This window comes from Schistocerca cancellata, chromosome 7, assembly GCF_023864275.1.
Source record: "Schistocerca cancellata isolate TAMUIC-IGC-003103 chromosome 7, iqSchCanc2.1, whole genome shotgun sequence".
In the NCBI taxonomy this organism is placed as follows: Eukaryota; Metazoa; Arthropoda; class Insecta; order Orthoptera; family Acrididae; genus Schistocerca; species Schistocerca cancellata.
The window spans coordinates 96,545,259-96,565,221 of NC_064632.1; the positions used below are offsets into that span (position 1 = coordinate 96,545,259).

Below are 19,963 nucleotides of genomic sequence, written 5' to 3' on the forward strand. Positions count from 1 at the left end.
AAGTATTTGTATTGGGAGTGTAGCCATGTATGGAAGTGAAACATGGACGATAAATAGTTTGGACAAGAAGAGAATAGAAGCTTTCGAAATGTGGTGCTACAGAAGAATGCTGAAGATTAGATGAGTAGATCACATAACTAATGAGGTGGTATTGAATAGAATTGGGGAGAAGAGGAGCTTGTGGCACAACTTGACAAGAAGAAGGGATCGGTTGGTAGGACATGTTCTAAGGCATCAAGGGATCACAAATTTAGCATTGGAGAGCAGTGTGGAGGGTAAAAAATCATAGAGGGAGACCAAGAGATGAATACACTAAGCAGATTCGGAAGGATGTAGGTTGCAGTAAGTACTGGGAGAGGAAGAAGCTTACACAGGAGAGAGTAGCATGGAGAGCTGCATCAAACCAGTCTCAGGACTGAAGACAACAACAACAACAACAACAACAACAACAGAATCAGCAGACGCAGGCATTACTGGATGCCCTCGGACAGCTCATCCAGGGTCAACGTGCAATGCAAAACGATGTGGCAGCCGCCACTTCACCCCTAACGCAGCCACAACACGCCTTTGCACCGTCTTTCAGACCTTTTGATGTTGCACTGGAAAGCTGGACGGAGTGGTCACGCCAATTTGGATTCCATTTCGCCGCCTACAGAATTTAAGGTAACGAGCGGCAGCCTTTTCTTTTGTCGTCCGTCGGAGTGCAAACCTACCGCGTGATAGTAAAATTATTTCCCCGACGCGACGTAGCAACTCTGTCCTATGAAGAAATTTTGTCTGCATTAGATGCATATTTCAAACAATCAGTGAATGTAGTTGTGAAACGGTATACCTTTTTTCGTACAAAACGTACGGCAGGTCACACTAATGGGGAGTGGGTTGCAACCTTGCAAGGCCTTACTAGGGATTGTGCTTTTGAGTGTCAATGTGGACTCCCGTATTCAAATACTATGGTTTGTGATGTAATTGCACGGAACGTTTCTGATGTTCGTATAAGGGAACAGATTTTGAAACTAGACAATCCCTCCCTTCAACAAGTGATGGACATATTGGATCGGCAGGACACACTTGACTTTGCTCAGGAATCATTTGAAACTTCGCCAGCCGTGTGTCAAGTTCACCGGCCCGCCGGGCGAGCTGCACGGAGCAGTAAACAGCCCTCGCGCCTGGCCGCGCCGCTGCCGCCAGGCTCTCAGCCACGTGTGCCGCACTGGCAAGCAAATGCAGTGCTCAAATCATGCCTGCGGTGCACTACTAAACATTTGCGTGAGAATTGCCCATCATATGCCAAGCTATTTGCTTTTACTGTAATAAAAAAGGACATGTTCAGAGTGTTTGCCAGAAAAAGCTCAGGTTGGAAACTCAAAACCATTCCAGGCCCTTTGCTTCGCGCCAGAATTGGCATCGAACCAAGCATACTCAGGATCATGAAACTTCGCCCATGGAAATTCATGTCGTTCATTCCACTCTGCCCAGTGCCACTCTCTCTAACAGTGATCGTGTTCGTCCCACAAATAGTGTGTGTCGACAACGCCCGAACTCCCATCAAGTCACAAGTGATTTTGTACCAGTGTCAGTTCACACTGCACGAGACAGTCGCTCTTGTTGTCAGCAGGACAATAAACTTTTTGTAGATTTGGACATTAATGGCAAAGTGATACCATTCCAGCTCAACACCGGAGCTGCAGTTTCACTGATCAATCAAGACACTTACAAACTGCTGGGCACACCTCCACTGTGTGCCGCAAATGTTAAGTTAACTAGCTATACAGGTCAAGAGATCCCTGTGTTAGATCAGTGCAGCCTTCTTGCAACATACAAAGGACAAACAAAACTTGTGTCATTTTACGTCCTTCGTTCTTCTTTTGCTGTGAACTTGTTTGGTTTCGATTCATTTCAGTTGTTTAACTTGTCTATAGTACATCAGGTCCTATCAGTGAACCAGACTGTGCCTTCAGACAGTGTTTCTTGTCTATGTGAAGAATTTGCAGACATTTTTGCACCGGGCCTCAGTTGCGCTAAGAACTATAAAGCACATTTGGAACTGAAAGTAAACGCACAACCATAATTTTTCAGAGCGCGCAATGTTCCCCACGCATTGCATGATGAGGTTGCAAAAACATTACACGATTTGGAATCACAAGGTGTAATTGAACGTGTGCAGGCGCCTCTCTGGGCATCACCCTTAGTAATTTTGTCAAAACCTTCCGGAAAGTTGAAACTTTGTGTGGCCTTCAAGGCAACAGTGAATTCACAACTAGTGATTGCAACTTTTTCTTTAGCCCGCCTGGAAGATCTTTTTGACATACTGTGCCCGGGCAAATAGTTTTCAAAGTTGGACCTAGCTGATGCGTACTTGCAAATACTGGTGGACGAAGAATCCCAGCATGTTTCGGTGGTTAACACACATCTTGGTTTGTATCAATTCAAACGACTGCCATTCGGGTGTGCATCCGCCCCTACATTGTTTCAGCAATATCTACAAACTGTTTGTGCGTTGGTCCCTACTGCAGCAAACTATCTGGACGATATTGTGATCTCCGGAAAGACGGAAGAAGAACATTTAGCCAATCTCAGAACATTATTTCAGGTCTTGCGACACAATGGTCGTCACTTATGGAAGGACAAATGTGTGTTTTTTGCTAGTGACTTGCCATACCTGGGACATTACTCAATGCCCAAGGCATACATCCCAGTCCCACGCACTTCCGTGCCATACAAGACTTGCCTTCGCCGCAGAATTTGAAGCAGCTACAGAGTGTGCTGGGAAAAAATCAACCATTATCACTGATATGTGCCACATGCCTCTTCCATTTCAGCTCTGCTTCATCGCTTATGCCGTAAAGGTGTTCCGTTCGCCTGGACGACGGAATGCGATCACGCCTATCACCGGTTGGAATCAGCGTTTCTTTCCTATACTTGCCTTACACCATTCGATCCCCAGAAGCCCCTTATGTTGATGGTCGATTCATGGGATTTCGCACGATCGCCCTATTGCCTTTGCGTCCAAATTGCTCTCGTCTGCGCAAAGAAACTATTCACAGATCGAGAAAGAAGCATTGGCTCTCGTATTTGGTGTTACAAAGTTTCATGATTTCTTGTATGGTCGTCACTTTACCAGACCACAAACCTTTGACACCGCTTTTTCATCCGAACAAGCCTGTACCTCCACGTACAGCACAGAAATTCCTTCGCTGGTTTATTTTCCTCTCGCAGTAACGCTACGAGATCTTGTATCAGTCCACTGCTAAGCACGGAAACGCCGATGTGTTGTCCCGTTTGCTTGTTGCTGAGGATAGAGCATTCGATTTCTCCGAATTTGCTTGCATGTTCATTGATTCGGAAACTGATGACATGGTCAAACTGTTTCCGATTGATTTTTGTCGAGTAGCTACAGCCACAGCTGCCTTCCATTTTGGCCCATGGTCACGCACCGCCGCCTGTTCTCCTGCTGGCGATGCCCGCACTGGACGCGTCGCTGCAGCAGCCGGACGCCCCCCTGGGTCATGCGTCGCCGATCGCTCCCCATTACCAGTTGTCCTCCGACTTGGAACTCTTGCCCGCTCCGGACCATATGTTGTCTTCGCCTGTCGGGTGCCCCGGCCCGATGAAGGTCGACCCTTCGGCCCCCCGTCTCTCTACGGGCGCATACACTGCATGTTGGCGTGCACCCTGGACTAGGTTTTCAGGCGTTCCCTAGCTCCCCGCGGTCCGAATGGCAGGGTGCGGGTGGCATAGCCTCGCCTGTTGTTAGGCTCCCCACCTCGTCGCATACGTCAACATGGGGTCCTCCCCACGGCGGGCGGAGGCCTTATACCACAACCGTCCGCCGATTTGTGGGGGAGGATTGTGTTGTCACCGCCAGACACCACACTTGCTAGGTGGTAGCCTTTAAATCGGCCGCAGTTCGTTAGTATACGTTGGACCCGCGTGTCGCCACTATCAGTGATTGCAGACCAAGTGCCGCCACACGGCAGGTCTAGTCTAGTCTAGCACTCGCTCCAGTTGTACAGCTGACTTTGCTAGCAATGGTTCACAGACTACAGACGCTCTCATTTGCAGAGACGACAGTGTAGCATAGCCTTCAGCTACGTCATTTGCTACGACCTAGCAAGGCGCCATATTCAGTAACTATTGATATTGATATTGTGAATCATGTGCAGTCAAGAGCGACATTCAACATGAATGGATTAAAGTTAAGTATCAAACTACTTACGTCTGCTTTCTGAATTCTAATTCCTTGTCATCTTCCAGATCTCACATCAGTATAGTTCTTCCCTCCTCACACCAGCCTGCGTGAGCTAAAACGTTGCATTTCGGCCTCCTCTAGTAACACGGTGTTGGCTCTCCAGCCAACACAACAGACATGACTACCAACCAGCTGCCAAAATGTGGCAAAGAGCAGAGTTGACCACCCACTGGCAGACAACACATCAGTTCCATAACCCTCTAGGTTTCAGACTCCACTAAACTCTGCTCCACACCTTCATCCACACCTGCCACATGACCTGAACTTCATTCATTCTGAGCTCACACCCTCCTCTCCAGAGCCTCCCCCTTCCTCGGTTTTATCTGGCCTTTCCAGTCCACTTTTCCAAGACACTGTGCACAATTTACGTTGTTTTACAGAGATATACTAAAATTAAATACTCATCATTCACAAACCAATTCAGAAGGCCACGTGAAAAATTTGTGCATGTTGCACATTTATTTTCTTATATTTATGTACAAAAGCCAGCTTACGAAATTTCCTGTGTGTACAAGTAAAATCATGTGTCAGATAAATTCACTTTGAAAACCTATATCCTAAAGCTTCATGTAAAATTTAAATGTGCTTTTCATGTTGGCTGTATCAAAATCCAGGCTTGTGTCATGATAAATTGCACATTTTCAAATGCCGAGTGTAGTGAAAAACATTTTGTGTTTTAGCATCAATTGTAATCTACATATGCACTTTGTATCATTTTAGTAGTATCCTTGATTAAGAAAAAATATCATTTGCACTAAATTTCAGTGTATATCTATGTGAAATATTAAGAATATAATAGAGGGAAACATTCCACGTGGGAAAAATATATCTAAAATGAAAGATGATGAGACTTACCAAACAAAAGCGCTGGCAGGTCGATGGACACACAAACAAACACAAACATACACACAAAATTCAAGCTTTCACAACAAATGGTTGCTTCGTCAGGAAAGAGGGAAGGAGAGGGAAAGACGAAAGGATGTGGGTTTTAAGGGAGAGGGTAAGGAGTCATTCCAATCCCGGGAGCGGAAAGACTTACCTTAGGGGGAAAAAAGGACAGGTATACACTCGCACACACACACATATCCGTCTGCATATACTCAGACACAAGCAGACATTTGTAAAGGCAAAGAGTTTGCCCAAGAACCATCAAGAAATAACACAAAAACCCCACATTTCATCTAACACACAATATTGGGGACATCTTGGCCTATGTCAAAGGTCACATACTGTTTTACTGTTTTGTCTAGAGTGTGGTAGACAATACAATGGCCATGTGCCATGCACTCTCTCTCATATCTTCTCCACTATTTTATAAGGAGAATTCTTTTTTGGGATCCACAGCTGATAAAGCATTTGTTTTAAAAACAGAAGTTCCCAAGCTACACTTTTCGTATTGACCATCTAGGCATGGTTGAACTACAGACAACACGAGCCGTGTACCTCTTTCCTAGTGGAATGACTGGAACTGATCGGCTTTCGGACCCCCTCCGTCTCATAAGCGCTGCTCATGCATGATTGTTTACATCTTTGGGCAGGTTTAGTGACATCTCTCTGAAAAGTCAAAGGGACTGTGTCTGTGATACAATACCCATGGTCAACATCTATCTTCAGGAGTTCTGGAAATGAGGTGATGCAAAACTTTTTTCGATGTGTAATTCCCAAATATTTTGAAATTTCACTTGCCCTGAAGATGACAAACAGCAAACTTGTCCACACATTCCATCAAGACACTGTTGTTACTTGGCACATAACCCATAATTTCATCCATAGTAATTGCTTAGAAGTGCATCAGTCTCATAAAGCTGCAGACAGGTCATCAGACTTACACTGCAGCAGCTAGTTCATGCTATAAAAAATGCAATGAAATACAAATTTCTCATACAACTAATTTATTTATGTCCACATAGCTTGTAATATTTTAATCAGTGATAAAATCATTAATGAACTTTGTGTTTGGTGGTGAACCCTCCACAATTAGCTAAAAGGGTTACTATTGAGGCTTTTCTGCAAGGGCAGTAATTCAGGCCTGTCTACCAGTTTGACAGTATACTCATAACAGAAAAACCAGTACTTGGGAAGCTAATTAATGAGGACCATGTTAAAATATAGAATTCTTAGATATGTATATAATGAGATGATATGCAGTAAAATGGAAAGCACTACAAAGTAATTCTTGTACATACCAAAAGAATCCTTCATAACAATAAGCGACAGGATATAGAGACCCAGGCTGAAGAACTCTGCTAGTACCATAATGTAATGCCATGTCCTGATAGTTAATGCAACCATAATCAGTTCAGTAAGGATTAATGCTGTAAAACTTATGGCAACAATATGAATAAACTCATCTTCAAACAGTATAAGGGCCCCATACATTATAACACCACCTGAAAAGGAAATTCATTGTTTACAAAACAAATATAAAAAATTAGTTAACACAGAAGACGTTAGTTAGAGTCAGAAAATTAAACAATGCTGTTGAATGTAATAAAGCGTAGTTATTTTTTGGCTCCAGCTAGATACTGTATTGTCAAATTGGTCTAAACTGCAAGGACTGAATGCTTTATTAAAAACTTATTTGGGATGAGTAGTTGACAATTTTCTTTTAATTTATTTGTCAAGAGTAGATGTCCTTGCCTACACTTCAGCCAGGTTGATAGTGTTGATAATTTTCCCTGCCTGGTTGTAAAATATAAGTTCTACGTCAACAAACTGCACAAATATAACCATACAACTGTCAGTTGTTACCACTGCACTAACTGCTGTTGCAAACTAGTATATAATATGAACAGCATTATCTGTATCCCACCCCAGAAACTTCCAATGATATTTGCGATTTAGTTTAAATTTTGGTATTGTATGTACCCTTATGACAAGTTACTATGAAATATATTCAAGTGTATGTTAGCTGTATACAAAGTTAAGTTTCAGTTTTAAATTTTGTTTGTTAGCATTTTACTATCCCTCTTTGTCTTTTTAAAAAACACAATCTTATGACTATCTACACAGCTGAAATTAGTAATGACACCAGTTATGTGACCTGGGGCTGAAAAGATATAATAAATGAGGTCTAACCAGTTGGTAAGTTTGTGTGTTGAGAGCAACTGAAAACAACAACTTTTTGGTGGGATGAGCAAATATGGCCAGAGTGCTTTAGGTAAATAAAATAGTGTTTTTGAAACCAGGCTTCCAACATGGATGTGAGGATGGATGGAGAGGGTTTTAAGGGCACACGACGGCAAGGTCTTCAGCGCCCGCTCAGTAACAGATTGCGATGGGTGTCAAGAAAAGACTCGGAACAATAAGATTAAACAGAACGTAAGACACAGGAAACAAGCTTGGAAAACTATGTGCCTACCCACACCGAAGCATGGGACAAAGCATGCCGCCAGCAGTAAAACATGGAAAACTCAGGAAAAAAGTGGTAGCAGATGGTAGTGGCTGGCTGACCACAAGGACAAGGGGAGGAGCCAGTCACTGTGCAATACACTAAAACCTCCAGCCTATAGGCTAAACTTATAAGTTTAGGCCAGAGTCCAGACACATCACAAAACTTCAAAACCAAACTTCAAAACCCTAGACACACACATCTCATCATTAGCTAAAACACAGGGCAGATCCCCATCAACTTGTGCTTCTGTCCTTGCATCACGGTATAAAATGCAGTCATCACGGTATAAAATGCAGTCTTTTAAAATGTGCTGGAGAGAGATGTGCACACCACAAGAATCACAAATCGGGGGATCCTCCCGCCCTAATAGAAAGCTATGTGTGAGACGACAGTGCCCAATCTGAAGACGCGTGAGGGTCACTTCTTCCCACCTGAGCATCCAGCAGGAGGTACGCCACGGCCGAGTTGTTGACTTCACCAACTGCAGTTTATTGGTCGTCACCGCCAGCCATTCTTGCTCCCACAACTCCATGCACTTCTTGTGGAGTGCAGAAATGACAGACTGCAAGGGAATAGGACACTGGACCATATCCTGCTCTCTGCAGGCCTCCTTGGCAGCCCGATCGGCCTGTTCATTGCCCCATATTCCTACATGACCAGAGGCACCCAGCAGAAGGACACCTCCTTATCCCGCCATTGGAGCCAGTACAGTTCGTCATATATCAGCTGGACCATCTCCTCAGTTGGGTACAGATTCTGCAATGATTGTAAGGCACTAAGAGAATCGGAGCAGAGGAGACATTGATTGCCCTGAACACGATTCATCCGCTCCAGTGCCTTCAGGATCGCGTGGAGCTCTGCTGCGAAAACGGTATATTCATCAGGGAGGCGAATCCGAGTAACATGATCAGGTAACAGTACAGAACAGCCAAGGAAATTCTCCTGTTGTGTGTATTGCAAGTTTTGATTTATGGCTGTGAGGCATTGACTTTGAAAAAGAAAACCCGTCAAAAGTTGATGGCTGCACATAGGGAATTACTACAAGAGACAGGAAAGCAAACAAACATATGAGGGAACAATTTGGAGTTGAAGACTTAATTATGGATTGCTAAGAAAATTAGGTTGAGGTAGGCTAAACATTTAGCCAACCAAACAGATGCTAAATGGTAGAAAGCAGTTGTTTGCCAAATTACGAGACACATAAGAAAAGCTTGTTTCTATTGGAAGATGGACAGTTAATATTAAGGAACAGAGAGGAGAAATACAGAAGACTATCATTGAAGATTGCAACGCAAGGAAAAGTCTAGAGATAGCTTTCATCCAGAAATGGATGTTAATGGCTGGTAATGACAATCCAAGAATAGGTATTGGTCATTGGAAAAAAGAAGCAAGAAATCCATTAACAAGTTGGGAGAACGGGAAAAATGGGGTGAGTGGGGTAGGACTTGCACTCTACGGGTTCCATATAATAATAATAACACGAAGAGGAGTTTCAAATGGTTTAATGGACTGGTGAAAGTCTTTCTATAGGATGGCAGCTCATATGTCCATAATTTACCACATCCGGGGAAAGCTACAGTTTAACATGGAATCCAAACCACATGTTCTTTCTGGCAACTCATCACATTGGTGAGTGGTGAAGGGCAGGTTAAAATGACAATCAAAAAAATGCATGATCTGAATGAAATTTGATCCCATGACCTCTCAGTGTCCAGGCATGTGCTTTACAATCACACCCAATATATGTATAGACAACTCATCTACAGGTTTTGATGAGTGAGTTTGTGCATATCAAAATATATGAGCACATGTTTGTACCTTTTATTATGGTATGTTAATAATTTTTACTTTTGAATAGTCTAGTTAACAATCGAATGAAACACAATTTTTGTGTCATACACAATTTGTTTTTATTCTTTGCAAGTCTTTCTTCCAGTGGCCTGAAATATGTACATATTTTTGTTTGTACTATTTAGTTTACATTTTGCGATGATTTATATGTAGGTTATAAACTGTTATGGCAGGTTGTTTTTCTAGGATGTAATAACTCTATAATATAGTATGTTCTACTTACAGGTTTCGTTGATGTTGTTCTGCATGTTGTGTTTTTGTTCCTTTTTGGGGTTGTTCTTGTTTTAATAGTTGCCAATTGAAATTTTATTTTTCAGTCTTCATAGCACTAGAAACAGAACACTTGTTCTGATGTTATGTTCTGGTTGGTGTTGCCAACTGTTGAATGTTACTGCCAACAATTGAATGCAGTTTTGTGATATCTGAGGTGTGTGTGTGTGTGTGTGTGTGTGTGTGTGTGTGAGAGAGAGAGAGAGAGAGAGAGAGAGAGAGAGAGAGAGAGAGAGAGAGGTGGGTGGGGGGGGATATGCATTTGTTTCAATGTGGCTGCATGTGAAATGATTTTTATCTTATCATTTCTTTTTTTAAGTGTGATAGAGTCTCTGTATTGATGTGTGTTCACTTATTTATCACATATTTGTTTTCACCAATGGTTTTCTGGATGTGGTAGTTTTCGTACATTTGGATAAGGTATTTGTTGTAGTTGTTTATTCTGATTATTCTCAAATCTTCCACATTTGTAGAATGTTGGTTATGGTATTTTAAGTGCTCTGCAAATGTGGAATGATTTGTTTCATTCTTTTAATGGCTGATATGTTCTTTGTACTGTGTTTTAAAATAAATGCATGTCCTGCCTACATATATTGTGCCGGCCAGAGTGGCCATGCGGTTCTAGGCGTTACAGTCTGGAACCGAGCGACCGCTACGGTCGCAGGTTCGAATCCTGCCTTGGGCATGGATGTGTGATGTCCTTAGGTTAATTAGGTTTAATTAGTTCTAAGTTCTAGGTGACTGATGACCTCAGAAGTTAAGTCGCATAGTGCTCAGAGCCATTTTGAGCCGCATATTGCATCACAACTTTGGCATTCAAGTTTGTATATTCCTGATCCATGGAATTTATCCCTCTTGATTGCTGGTTGGCTCAAGTTTGATTACAGGGTTTGCACAGTTTTATATGCTATTTGGAAGCCCCATTTCTTTAGTATGTTTGCCATTGTGTGTGTTAATTTGTATAAGTCATGGTGTACCATCTGCTTCTTTTCTGTGTGCCATTGTCATTGTGCATGTTTGTGAGCTTATGGCTTGTGAATGTTTTTTCATTCTGGAGATGTTGGAAGTGTTGCATTTGTTTTGTATCTGGGTTTTAGTTTTTTGACTGAGTCTGTGTACTACATGTGTGTCTTGCACAACGCTTCTAGCTATTTGTATGATCATATTCACTTCTTTTTCACAGTTTCTCTTGTTGAGCAGAACCCTGTTTTTTTTTTCACAGTTTCTCTTGTTGAGCAGAACCCTGTTTATTCTATATAACATATGTGTTAGTGCGCAAACTTCTTGTTATGGGGACAATTAGATATGGAATGTATAATTGTGTCTGTGACCAGTGATTTTCGGAAAATGTTAAATGAATGTTTGCCTTTTACTTTTACTATTGTTATGCCAAGAAAATTTATTTTGTCTTCTTTTTCAAACGTGAATTTTATGTATGGTGTGCTTTGTTGATATTAAAATGGAGTTCATATATTTTTTCCATTTGGGACATATATATCAGACAATTAATGTCATCCACATATGTTTTCCAGTATCTCATTTTGTAAATGACTGAGAAAAATGTTGGCTACAGTTCCTGATGTTGGGGATCCCTTAAGCAGCACATCACTTTGCAGGTAATATTCATTCTCAAACTGTAACTAGTTTTGTTCAGTTATCAGTCTGAGCAAACTTGTTGTTTCCCTTACTGCTTCTGGAACAAGGTTGCTGTGGGATGCGAGATTTTGTTCTATGACTTCTATTGTTCCTGTGATAGGGATGGAAGTACATATGTTGCCTATGTTGAATGAAATCGGTGATGCTGTATGTTTTACCTTTATTTCTGGCTGTGATCTATTAGGTCTTGTTCTGTTGTTTTCTACTTTATAGTGTTTTGTGATTAATTTTTGGAGATGTTTGGCCATGTGGTATGTTGGTGCTGCCCTGAAATTAATAACTGCTCTTAATTGATTCTTCTGTGTTTTGTAGTATTTCTGTCTATCAGTGAATGCATGTTCTATGTTTTCCTGTGTTCATTTCCGGTTTGCCTGAAATCGTGTACTTGGGTCCGATTTCAGTTTCTGTATGGTATTGTCATTTATGTATTCCTTGGTTCTCGTGATGTATTGTTCTTTGCCTATAAGTACTGGTACATTACCCTTGTCTGCTCTAATTATTACACGGTGGCTCCTTCTGTGTGATTTTTCTTATTATGTGTGTATTTCGCTATGCTCTTGTCAGTCCAGTGTTTATGTCACAATTATTTTGTTATTCTTCACATGTAAGGATGTGTTCAGTTTCTGCTATGAGATATTCCATATATTGGTTGTTTAACCTGCTGTTGGTGCAATGTTTCAACCCTGTTTCTAAGGGCATATTTTCTTTTTCGTGTAGTTCTGTTTGTCACATTAACTAAACATTGGCGAAATATATGTTGGTGTTCTTGTGGTTTCGCATCCCAAATGTAAATGTATGATTACGTCTTTCTTATTGATAGTTCCATTATTTTCTGTTTATGCCTATTTTGTAAATATTGCACTGCTGGAGTACGTGTTGTATTCAGTTTTTTCTATGAGTACCAAGAGGACTGTGGTTTCCTAAGTGCTGCCAAATGTTATTGCCAACTATTGAGTGCATCTTTGTGATATCTGTGATCTATTTGTGTGTGTGTGTGTGTGTGTGTGTGTGAGTGAGAGAGAGAGAGAGAGAGAGAGAGAGAGAGAGAGAGAGAGAGAGAATCTTTTGGTGTGATCAGGTGTGAAGCCTGGAAAACAACATTATAAGAAGAAGAACAGCACCAACAATGGAACAAAAACACAACATGTAGAACAATGTCCATAAAAACTGTACTTTGAACTTTCAATTATTAGTACATCAAAGAAAAGAAAACTGCTAGAACCGTTTTTAGCCTATATATAAATTGTCCCAAAGTGCAAAAAAAAAAAACAGTGCAAACATAACGGTATAAACAAAAATATGTACATATTCCAGGCCACAATAGATGCCTTATACAGAATAAGGGCACATGGCACAAAAATTGTTTCTCATTCAGTTGTTGTCCAAAAGCAAAAATTAGCAACATACCGTAACATTATATGTAAGTGAGGACGACAGAACTCCAAAAGTTGTAGAGGTCTGTATCTTTTGACTGCATGCCTTGTTGTTGTTGTTGTTGTCTTCAGTCCGGAGTCTGGTTTGATGCAGCTCTCCATGCTACTCTATACTGTGCAAGCTTCTTCATCTCCCAGTACCTACTGCAGCCTACATCCTTCTGAATCTGCTTAGTGTACTCATCTCTTGGTCTCCCTCTACAATTTTTTACCCTCCACACTGCCCTCCGGTACTAAATTGGTGATCCCTTGATGCCTCAGAACATGTCCTACCAACTGATCCCTTCCTCTAGTCAAGTTGTGCCACAAACTCCTCTTCTCTCCAATTCTATTCAATAACTCCTCATTAGATATGTGATCTACGCATCTAATCTTCAGCATTCTTCTGTAGCACCGCATTTCGAAAGCTTCTATTCTCTTTTTGTCTAAACTATTTATCGTCCACGTTTCAATTCCATACATGGCTACACTCCATACAAATACTTTCAGAAACTCCTAACACGTAAATCAATACTCGATGTTAACAAATTTCTCTTCTTCAGAAATGCTTTCCTTGCCATTGGCAGTCTCCCTCAGCATCACCCGACTTAAATCGACTACATTCCATTATCCTTGTTTTGCTTTTGTTGATGTTCATCTTATAGCCTCCTTTCAAGGCACTGTCCATTCCGTTCAACTGCTCTTCCAAGTCCTTTGCTGTCTCTGACAGAATTACAATATCATCGGCGAACCTCAAAGTTTTTATTTCTTCTCCATGGATTTTAATACCTAATCCAAATTTTTCTTTTGTTTCCTTCACTGATTGCTCAATATACAGATTGAATAACATTGGGGAGAGGCTACAACCCTGACTCATTCCCTTCCCAATCACTGCTTCCCTTTCATGTCCCTCGACTCTTATAACTGCCATCTGGTTTCTGTACAAATTGTAAATAGCCTTTTGCTCCCTGTATTTTACCCCTGCCACCTTCAGAATTTGAAAGAGAGTATTCCAGTCAACATTGTCAAAAGCTTTTTCTAAGTTAACAAATGCTAGAAATGTAGCTTTGCCTTTCCTTAATCTAGCTTCTAAGGTAAGTCGTAGGGTCAGTATTGCCTCACGTGTTCCAATATTTCTACGGAATCCAAACTGATCTTCCCCGAGGCAGCTTCTACCAGTTTTTCCATTCGTCTGTAAAGAATTCGAGTTAGTATTTTGCATCCGTGACTTATTAAATGGATTGTTCGGTAATTTTCACATCTGTCAGCACCTGCTTTCTTTGGGATTGGAATTATTATATTCGTCTTGAAGTCTGAGGGTATTTCGCCTGTCTCATACATCTTGCTCACCAGATGGTAGAGTTTTGTCAGGACTGGCTCTCCCAAGGCCGTCAGTAGTTCTAATGGAATGTTGTCTACTCCTGGGGCCTTGTTTCGACTCAGGTCTTTCAGTGCTGTGTCAAACTCTTCACGCAGTATCGTATCTCCCATTTCATCTTCATCTACATCCTCTTCCATTTCCATAATATTGTCCTCAAGTACATTGCCCTTATATAGAACCTCTATATACTCCTTCCACCTTTATGCTTTCCCTTCTTTGCTTAGAACTGGGTTTCCATCTGAGCTCTTGATATTCATACAAGTGGTTCTGTTTTCTCCAAAGGTCTCTTTACTTTTCCTGTAGGCAGTATCTATCTTACCCCTAGTGAGATAAGACTCTACATCCTTACATTTGTCCTCTAGCCATCCCTGCTTAGCCATTTTGCACTTCCTGTCGATCTTATTTTTGAGACATTTGTATTCCTTTTTGCCTGCTTCATTTACTGCATTTTTATATTTTCTCCTTTCATCAATTAAATTCAATGTATCTTCTGTTACCCAAGGATTTCTACTAGCCCTCGTCTTTCTACCTACTAGATCCTCTGCTGCCTTCACTAATTCATCTCTCAAGGCTACCCATTCCTCTTCTACTGTATTTCTTTCCCCCATTCATGTCAATTGTTCCCCTATGCTCTCCCTGAAACTCAGTACAACCTCTGGTTTAGTCAGTTTATCCAGGTCCCATCTCCTTAAATTCCCACCTTTTTGCAGTTTCTTCAGTTTTAATCTACAGTTCATAACCAATAGATTGTGGACAGAGTCCACATCTGCCCCTGGAAATGTCTTACAATTTAAAACCTGGTTGCTAAATCTCTGTCTTACCATTATATAATCTATCTGAAACCTGTCAGTATCTGCAGGCTTCTTCCATGTGTACAACCTTCTTTTATAATTCTTGAACTGAGTGTTGGCTATGGTTAAGTTGTGCTCTGTGCAAAATTCTATCAGGTGGCTTCCTCTTTCATTTCTTAGCCCCAATCCATATTCACCTACTACGTTTCCTTCTCTCCCTTTTCTTACTACCGAATTCCAGTCACCCATGACTATTTAATTTTCATCTCCCTTCACTATCTGAATAATTTCTTTTATTTCATCATACATTTCTTCAATTTCTTCATCATCTGCAGAGCTAGTTGGCATATCAACTTGTACTACTGTAGTAGATGTGGGCTTCGTGTCTATCTTGGCCACAATAATGCGTTCACTATGCTGTTTGTAGTAGCTTACCCGCACTCCTATTTTTTATTCATTATTAAACCGACCCCTGCATTACCCCTATTTGATTTTGTATTTATAACCCTGTATTCGATATAATAGAGGGAAACAATCCATGTGGGAAAAATATATCTAAAAACAAAGATGATGTGACTTACCAAACGAAAGTGCTGGCAGGTCGATAGACACACAAACAAACACAAACATACACACAAAATTCAAGCTTTCGCAACCAATGGTTGCTTCATCAGGAAAGAGGGAAGGAGAGGGAAAGACGAAAGGATGTGGGCTTTAAGGGAGAGGGTAAGGAGTCATTCCAATCCCGGGAGCAGAAAGACTTACCTTGGGGGAAAGAAGGACAGGTATACACTCGCACACACACCCATATCCAACCGCACATACACAGTCTGTGTATGTGCGGTGGTTGCGAAAGCTTGAATTTTGTGTGTATGTTTGTGTGTCTATTGACCTGCTAACCCTGTATTCGCCTGAACAAAAGTCTTGTTCCTCCTGCCAGCGAACTTCACTTTCCTACTATATCTAACTTTAACCTATCCATTTCCCTTTTTAATTTTTCTAACCTACCTGCTCGATTAAGGGATCTGACATTCCACGCTCCGATCCGTAGAACGCCAGTTTTCTTTCTCCTGATAACGTCGTCCTCCTGAGTAGTCCCCGCCCGGAGATTCGAATGGGGGACTATTTTACCTCCGGAATATTTTACCCAAGAGGACGCCACCATCATTTAACCATACAGTAAAGCTGCATGCCCTCGGGAACAATTACGGCTGTAGTTTCTCCTTGCTTTCAGCCGTTCGCAGTACCAGCACAGCAAGGCTGTTTCGATTAGTGTTACAAGGACAGATCAGTCAATCATCTAGACTGTTGCCCCTGCAACTACTAAAAAGGCTGCTGCCCCTCTTCAGGAACCACACGTTTGTCTGGCCTCTCAACAGATACCCCTCCGTTGTGGTTGCACCTACGGTACGGCTATCTGTATCGCTGAGGCACGCAAGCCTCCCCACCAACGGCAAGGTCCATGCCTTAGAAACCTAAATTATTTATACCAAGAAGGGACTGTAGGCATTAATATTTGACACAAATCTGAACTTAATACTCCTACCTGTTACTAAGAAAAAGTGGTCTCGACAGTTTAGCACATGGGCAGACAGACAGACAACGAAGTGATCCTATAAGGAATCCATTTTTACCAAAAATGATATATGGCACAAAAGCAAGACTCAGCCTAAAATTGTGCTCCGATTAGAGGTGGGGCCAATTACAAGCTGCAATGCAAGTCCCCACTCATGAGGTTCCGACGTAAACTATGACTCATCTGCCTTTATTGGGAAGATGGTAATAAAGTTTACAACTGCTGTGTAACAGAATGTGCTTTTAACAGCACTGACATCATGATGGTAGTCATACCAATGTACACTGCTAAGCAGATGTTAGATTACTAGATTAGATTTACATGAGTCATCTCGCATACAATTCCTTTGATACATAAAAGTCTTCATAGTGGGACCATCTATGTAATTTATGTTATTTCTCTAAGAAACCCACAGATGGGAGTCTGCTCTGTGCGATGAGCCTTCTTTTTATTTCTGCCATCATCTATGCATATTTGTATGTCTCCCCCTGTTTCTTTTATGTTGAGACTCTTCTAGTTATTTCTTTCCTCTGTTGCAGACAATTTTCCCCCATCTACAGTCTTATTTGTAGTCCAGTTTTTCCCCATTTTTATTTCAGTCTGTGGAAAGTCAGCTGGTTACCATTTAATTTTGTGACCACGGATCCTGAATAAATTCCTACATAATTTCTGAATAGCCTTCTTTCCTTTCCTCCAATTGTTCCTTCTCTTTTATTTGGTGAAGGTACAGTTGATTTCTAGGTCCAGTGTTTGTGTCTTCTCATCAACTGCTACTGTTGCTGCTGTGCAGTACACTTTCTTCTCTATGTTTAACTGACAACTAATTTTAAAACAGGTAAAATTACTGCATTTTAAAAAGTTTTAGTTTGAAACCCGAAATTCAACTTTACTCTGAAATAATTATTCTATGGCATTTCCCAGATACCCAAGAACAAAAAACTCCAGAATTTCAATATGCTAAATACACATAAACAGATGAGCTGAAGCACTTTGCTGAGCACATACATGATTAGTAACAGTTGGTGGTTTTGCAAAATGGTACCATTATTTTTAGAGTTGGATTGTTTTAAAGAAACAATTTTCATCTTGTAGTGGAGATGCTGGGTCGCAGATAGGCACAACAAAAAGACTTTCACACTTAAAGCTTTCGGCCAATGGCCTTCGTCAACAATGGGGACACACACACACACACACACACACACACACACACACACACACACACAAAAACGTGATTCATAGTATTGCCCATCACTGGCCACTCTATTCTCCCATCTTTGGATAGCATACGAATCCTGTGGCAGAAGAACTGGGCATCTTTTGTGGGGATCCATGAATCGATTCAATTTTGCACTAGTTCATAAGATCAAAAGTGCTGGTCAGCCAGACTGTATGCCACTGATCGAAAAAGGTGGTAGACAGAGAGAGCAACATATGGAGAATATGGCAGGAGGGATAAGACTTCTCATTTTAACTTTTCCATGTATATTTTTTGACATTGTAATTCTGTCAGAGACAGCAAAGGACTTGGAAGAGCAGTTGAACGGAATGGACAGTGTCTTGAAAGGAGGGTATAACATGAACATCAACAAAAGCAAAACGAGGATAATGGAATGTAGTCGAATTAAGTCGGGTGATGCTGAGGGAATTAGATTAGGAAATGAGAGACACTTAAAGTAGTAAAGGAGTTTTGCTATTTGGGGAGCAAAATAACTGATGATGGTCGAAGTAGGGAGGATATAAAATGTAGACTGGCAATGGCAAGGAAAGCGTTTCTGAAGAAGAGAAATTTGTTAACATCGAGTATAGATTTAAATGTCAGGAAGTCGTTTCTGAAAGTATTTGTATGGAGTGTAGCCATGTATGGAAGTGAAACATGGACGATAAATAGTTTGGACAAGAAGAGAATAGAAGCTTTCGAAATGTGGTGCTACAGAAGAATGCTGAAGATTAGATGGGTAGATCACATAACTAATGAGGTGGTATTGAATAGAATTGGGGAGAAGAGGAGCTTGTGGCACAACTTGACTAGAAGAAGGGATCAGTTGGTAGGACATGTTCTGAGACATCGAGGAATCACCAATTTAGTATTGGAGGGCAGCGGGGAGGGTAAAAATCATAGAGGGAGACCAAGAGATGAATACACTAAGCAGATTCAGAAGGATGTAGGCTGAAGTAGGTACTGGGAGATGAAGAAGCTTGCACAGGATAGAGTAGCATGGAGAGCTGCATCAAACCAGTCTCAGGACTGAAGACCACAACAACAACAACAATGTATATTTTGACAGGATTTGAGACATGGGGTCGAGCACTGACCTGCTGCAAAATGACCTTTACGTGTCTATTGCTGTATTGTGGCTGTTTGTGTTTCAGTGTTGGGCTCGAACAAATCAACTGCTTTTGATAATGATGTCCTCTGACTGTCTTTGTCTGTTTCAGTAGCTACGAAAACATTCTGTCTTCCACCGCCATGTCGGTCTTCAACACCAAAATCACTGTTCTTAAGGTGTTGAAAACATTCTCAGCACGTTCTTCCACTAAGAGTTCCCTCACCATTGGTCTTACCCAGCATTTTAAGAGCCACAAGTGCAGATTTCTTCATGTTAAAGCAGAAAATTAAAACTTCCTGCAAATGGCGAGAAATGGGTATGTAAGTTGACATAGTTAATCGAGAATAACCTTATGATGCAATCACAAATGAACTAATATTTTTATGGCATTATGTTTACAGATGCCTAAGCTTCTTGTATTACACCTATGACCAATGACGAAACCTGCTACTGCCGGCTATTGCAAAATGGCAGAAGCAAAGTTGTAGACCTAATACTTCACCTCTGAAGGCGTCACCTACAATCAAATCCAGGGTACAACAGCTATGGGCACCCGCATGGCACCATCCTATGCCAACCTATTAATCGGCCATCTAAAGGAATCCTTCCTAAAAACCCATAAGCCTAAACCCCTCAGATTCATTGATGACATCTTTGCTATCTGGATGAAAGGTAAAGACAACCTATCCACATTCATCCAGAACCTCAACAATTTCTCTCCCATTTGCTTCACCTGGTCCTACTCAAGCCAACAAGCCACCTTTCTAGATGTTGACCTCCACCTTGAAGATGGCTACATCACTACCTCCGTCCATATCAAACCTATCAACCACCAGCAATACCTCCACTTCAACAGCTGCCACCTATTCCACACCAAGAAGACACTTCCGTACAGCTTAGCCACCTGTGGTCATCACATCTGCAGTGACGAGCAGTTCTCGAAATATACAAAGGGTCTCACTGAACCCTTCAGTGACCATAATTATCCTCCCACCCTTGCACAAAAACGAATCTCCCATGCCTTATCTTTCCAGTCTCCCACCACCTCCCGAAGTC

General features: G+C 41.4%; 1 protein-coding gene across 2 annotated transcripts in view; it reads right to left on the minus strand.

Moving 5' to 3' along the window:
* The window catches only part of LOC126091941 (probable phospholipid-transporting ATPase IIB), a 501,129-nt gene that overhangs the window by 8,650 nt on the left and 472,516 nt on the right, over positions 1-19,963 (minus strand). For both annotated transcript variants that reach the window (XM_049907268.1, XM_049907269.1), the window contains exon 18: positions 6,436-6,639. In XM_049907268.1, the coding sequence (XP_049763225.1) occupies positions 6,436-6,639 (204 nt within the window). The remainder of the gene's footprint in view (positions 1-6,435; positions 6,640-19,963) is intronic.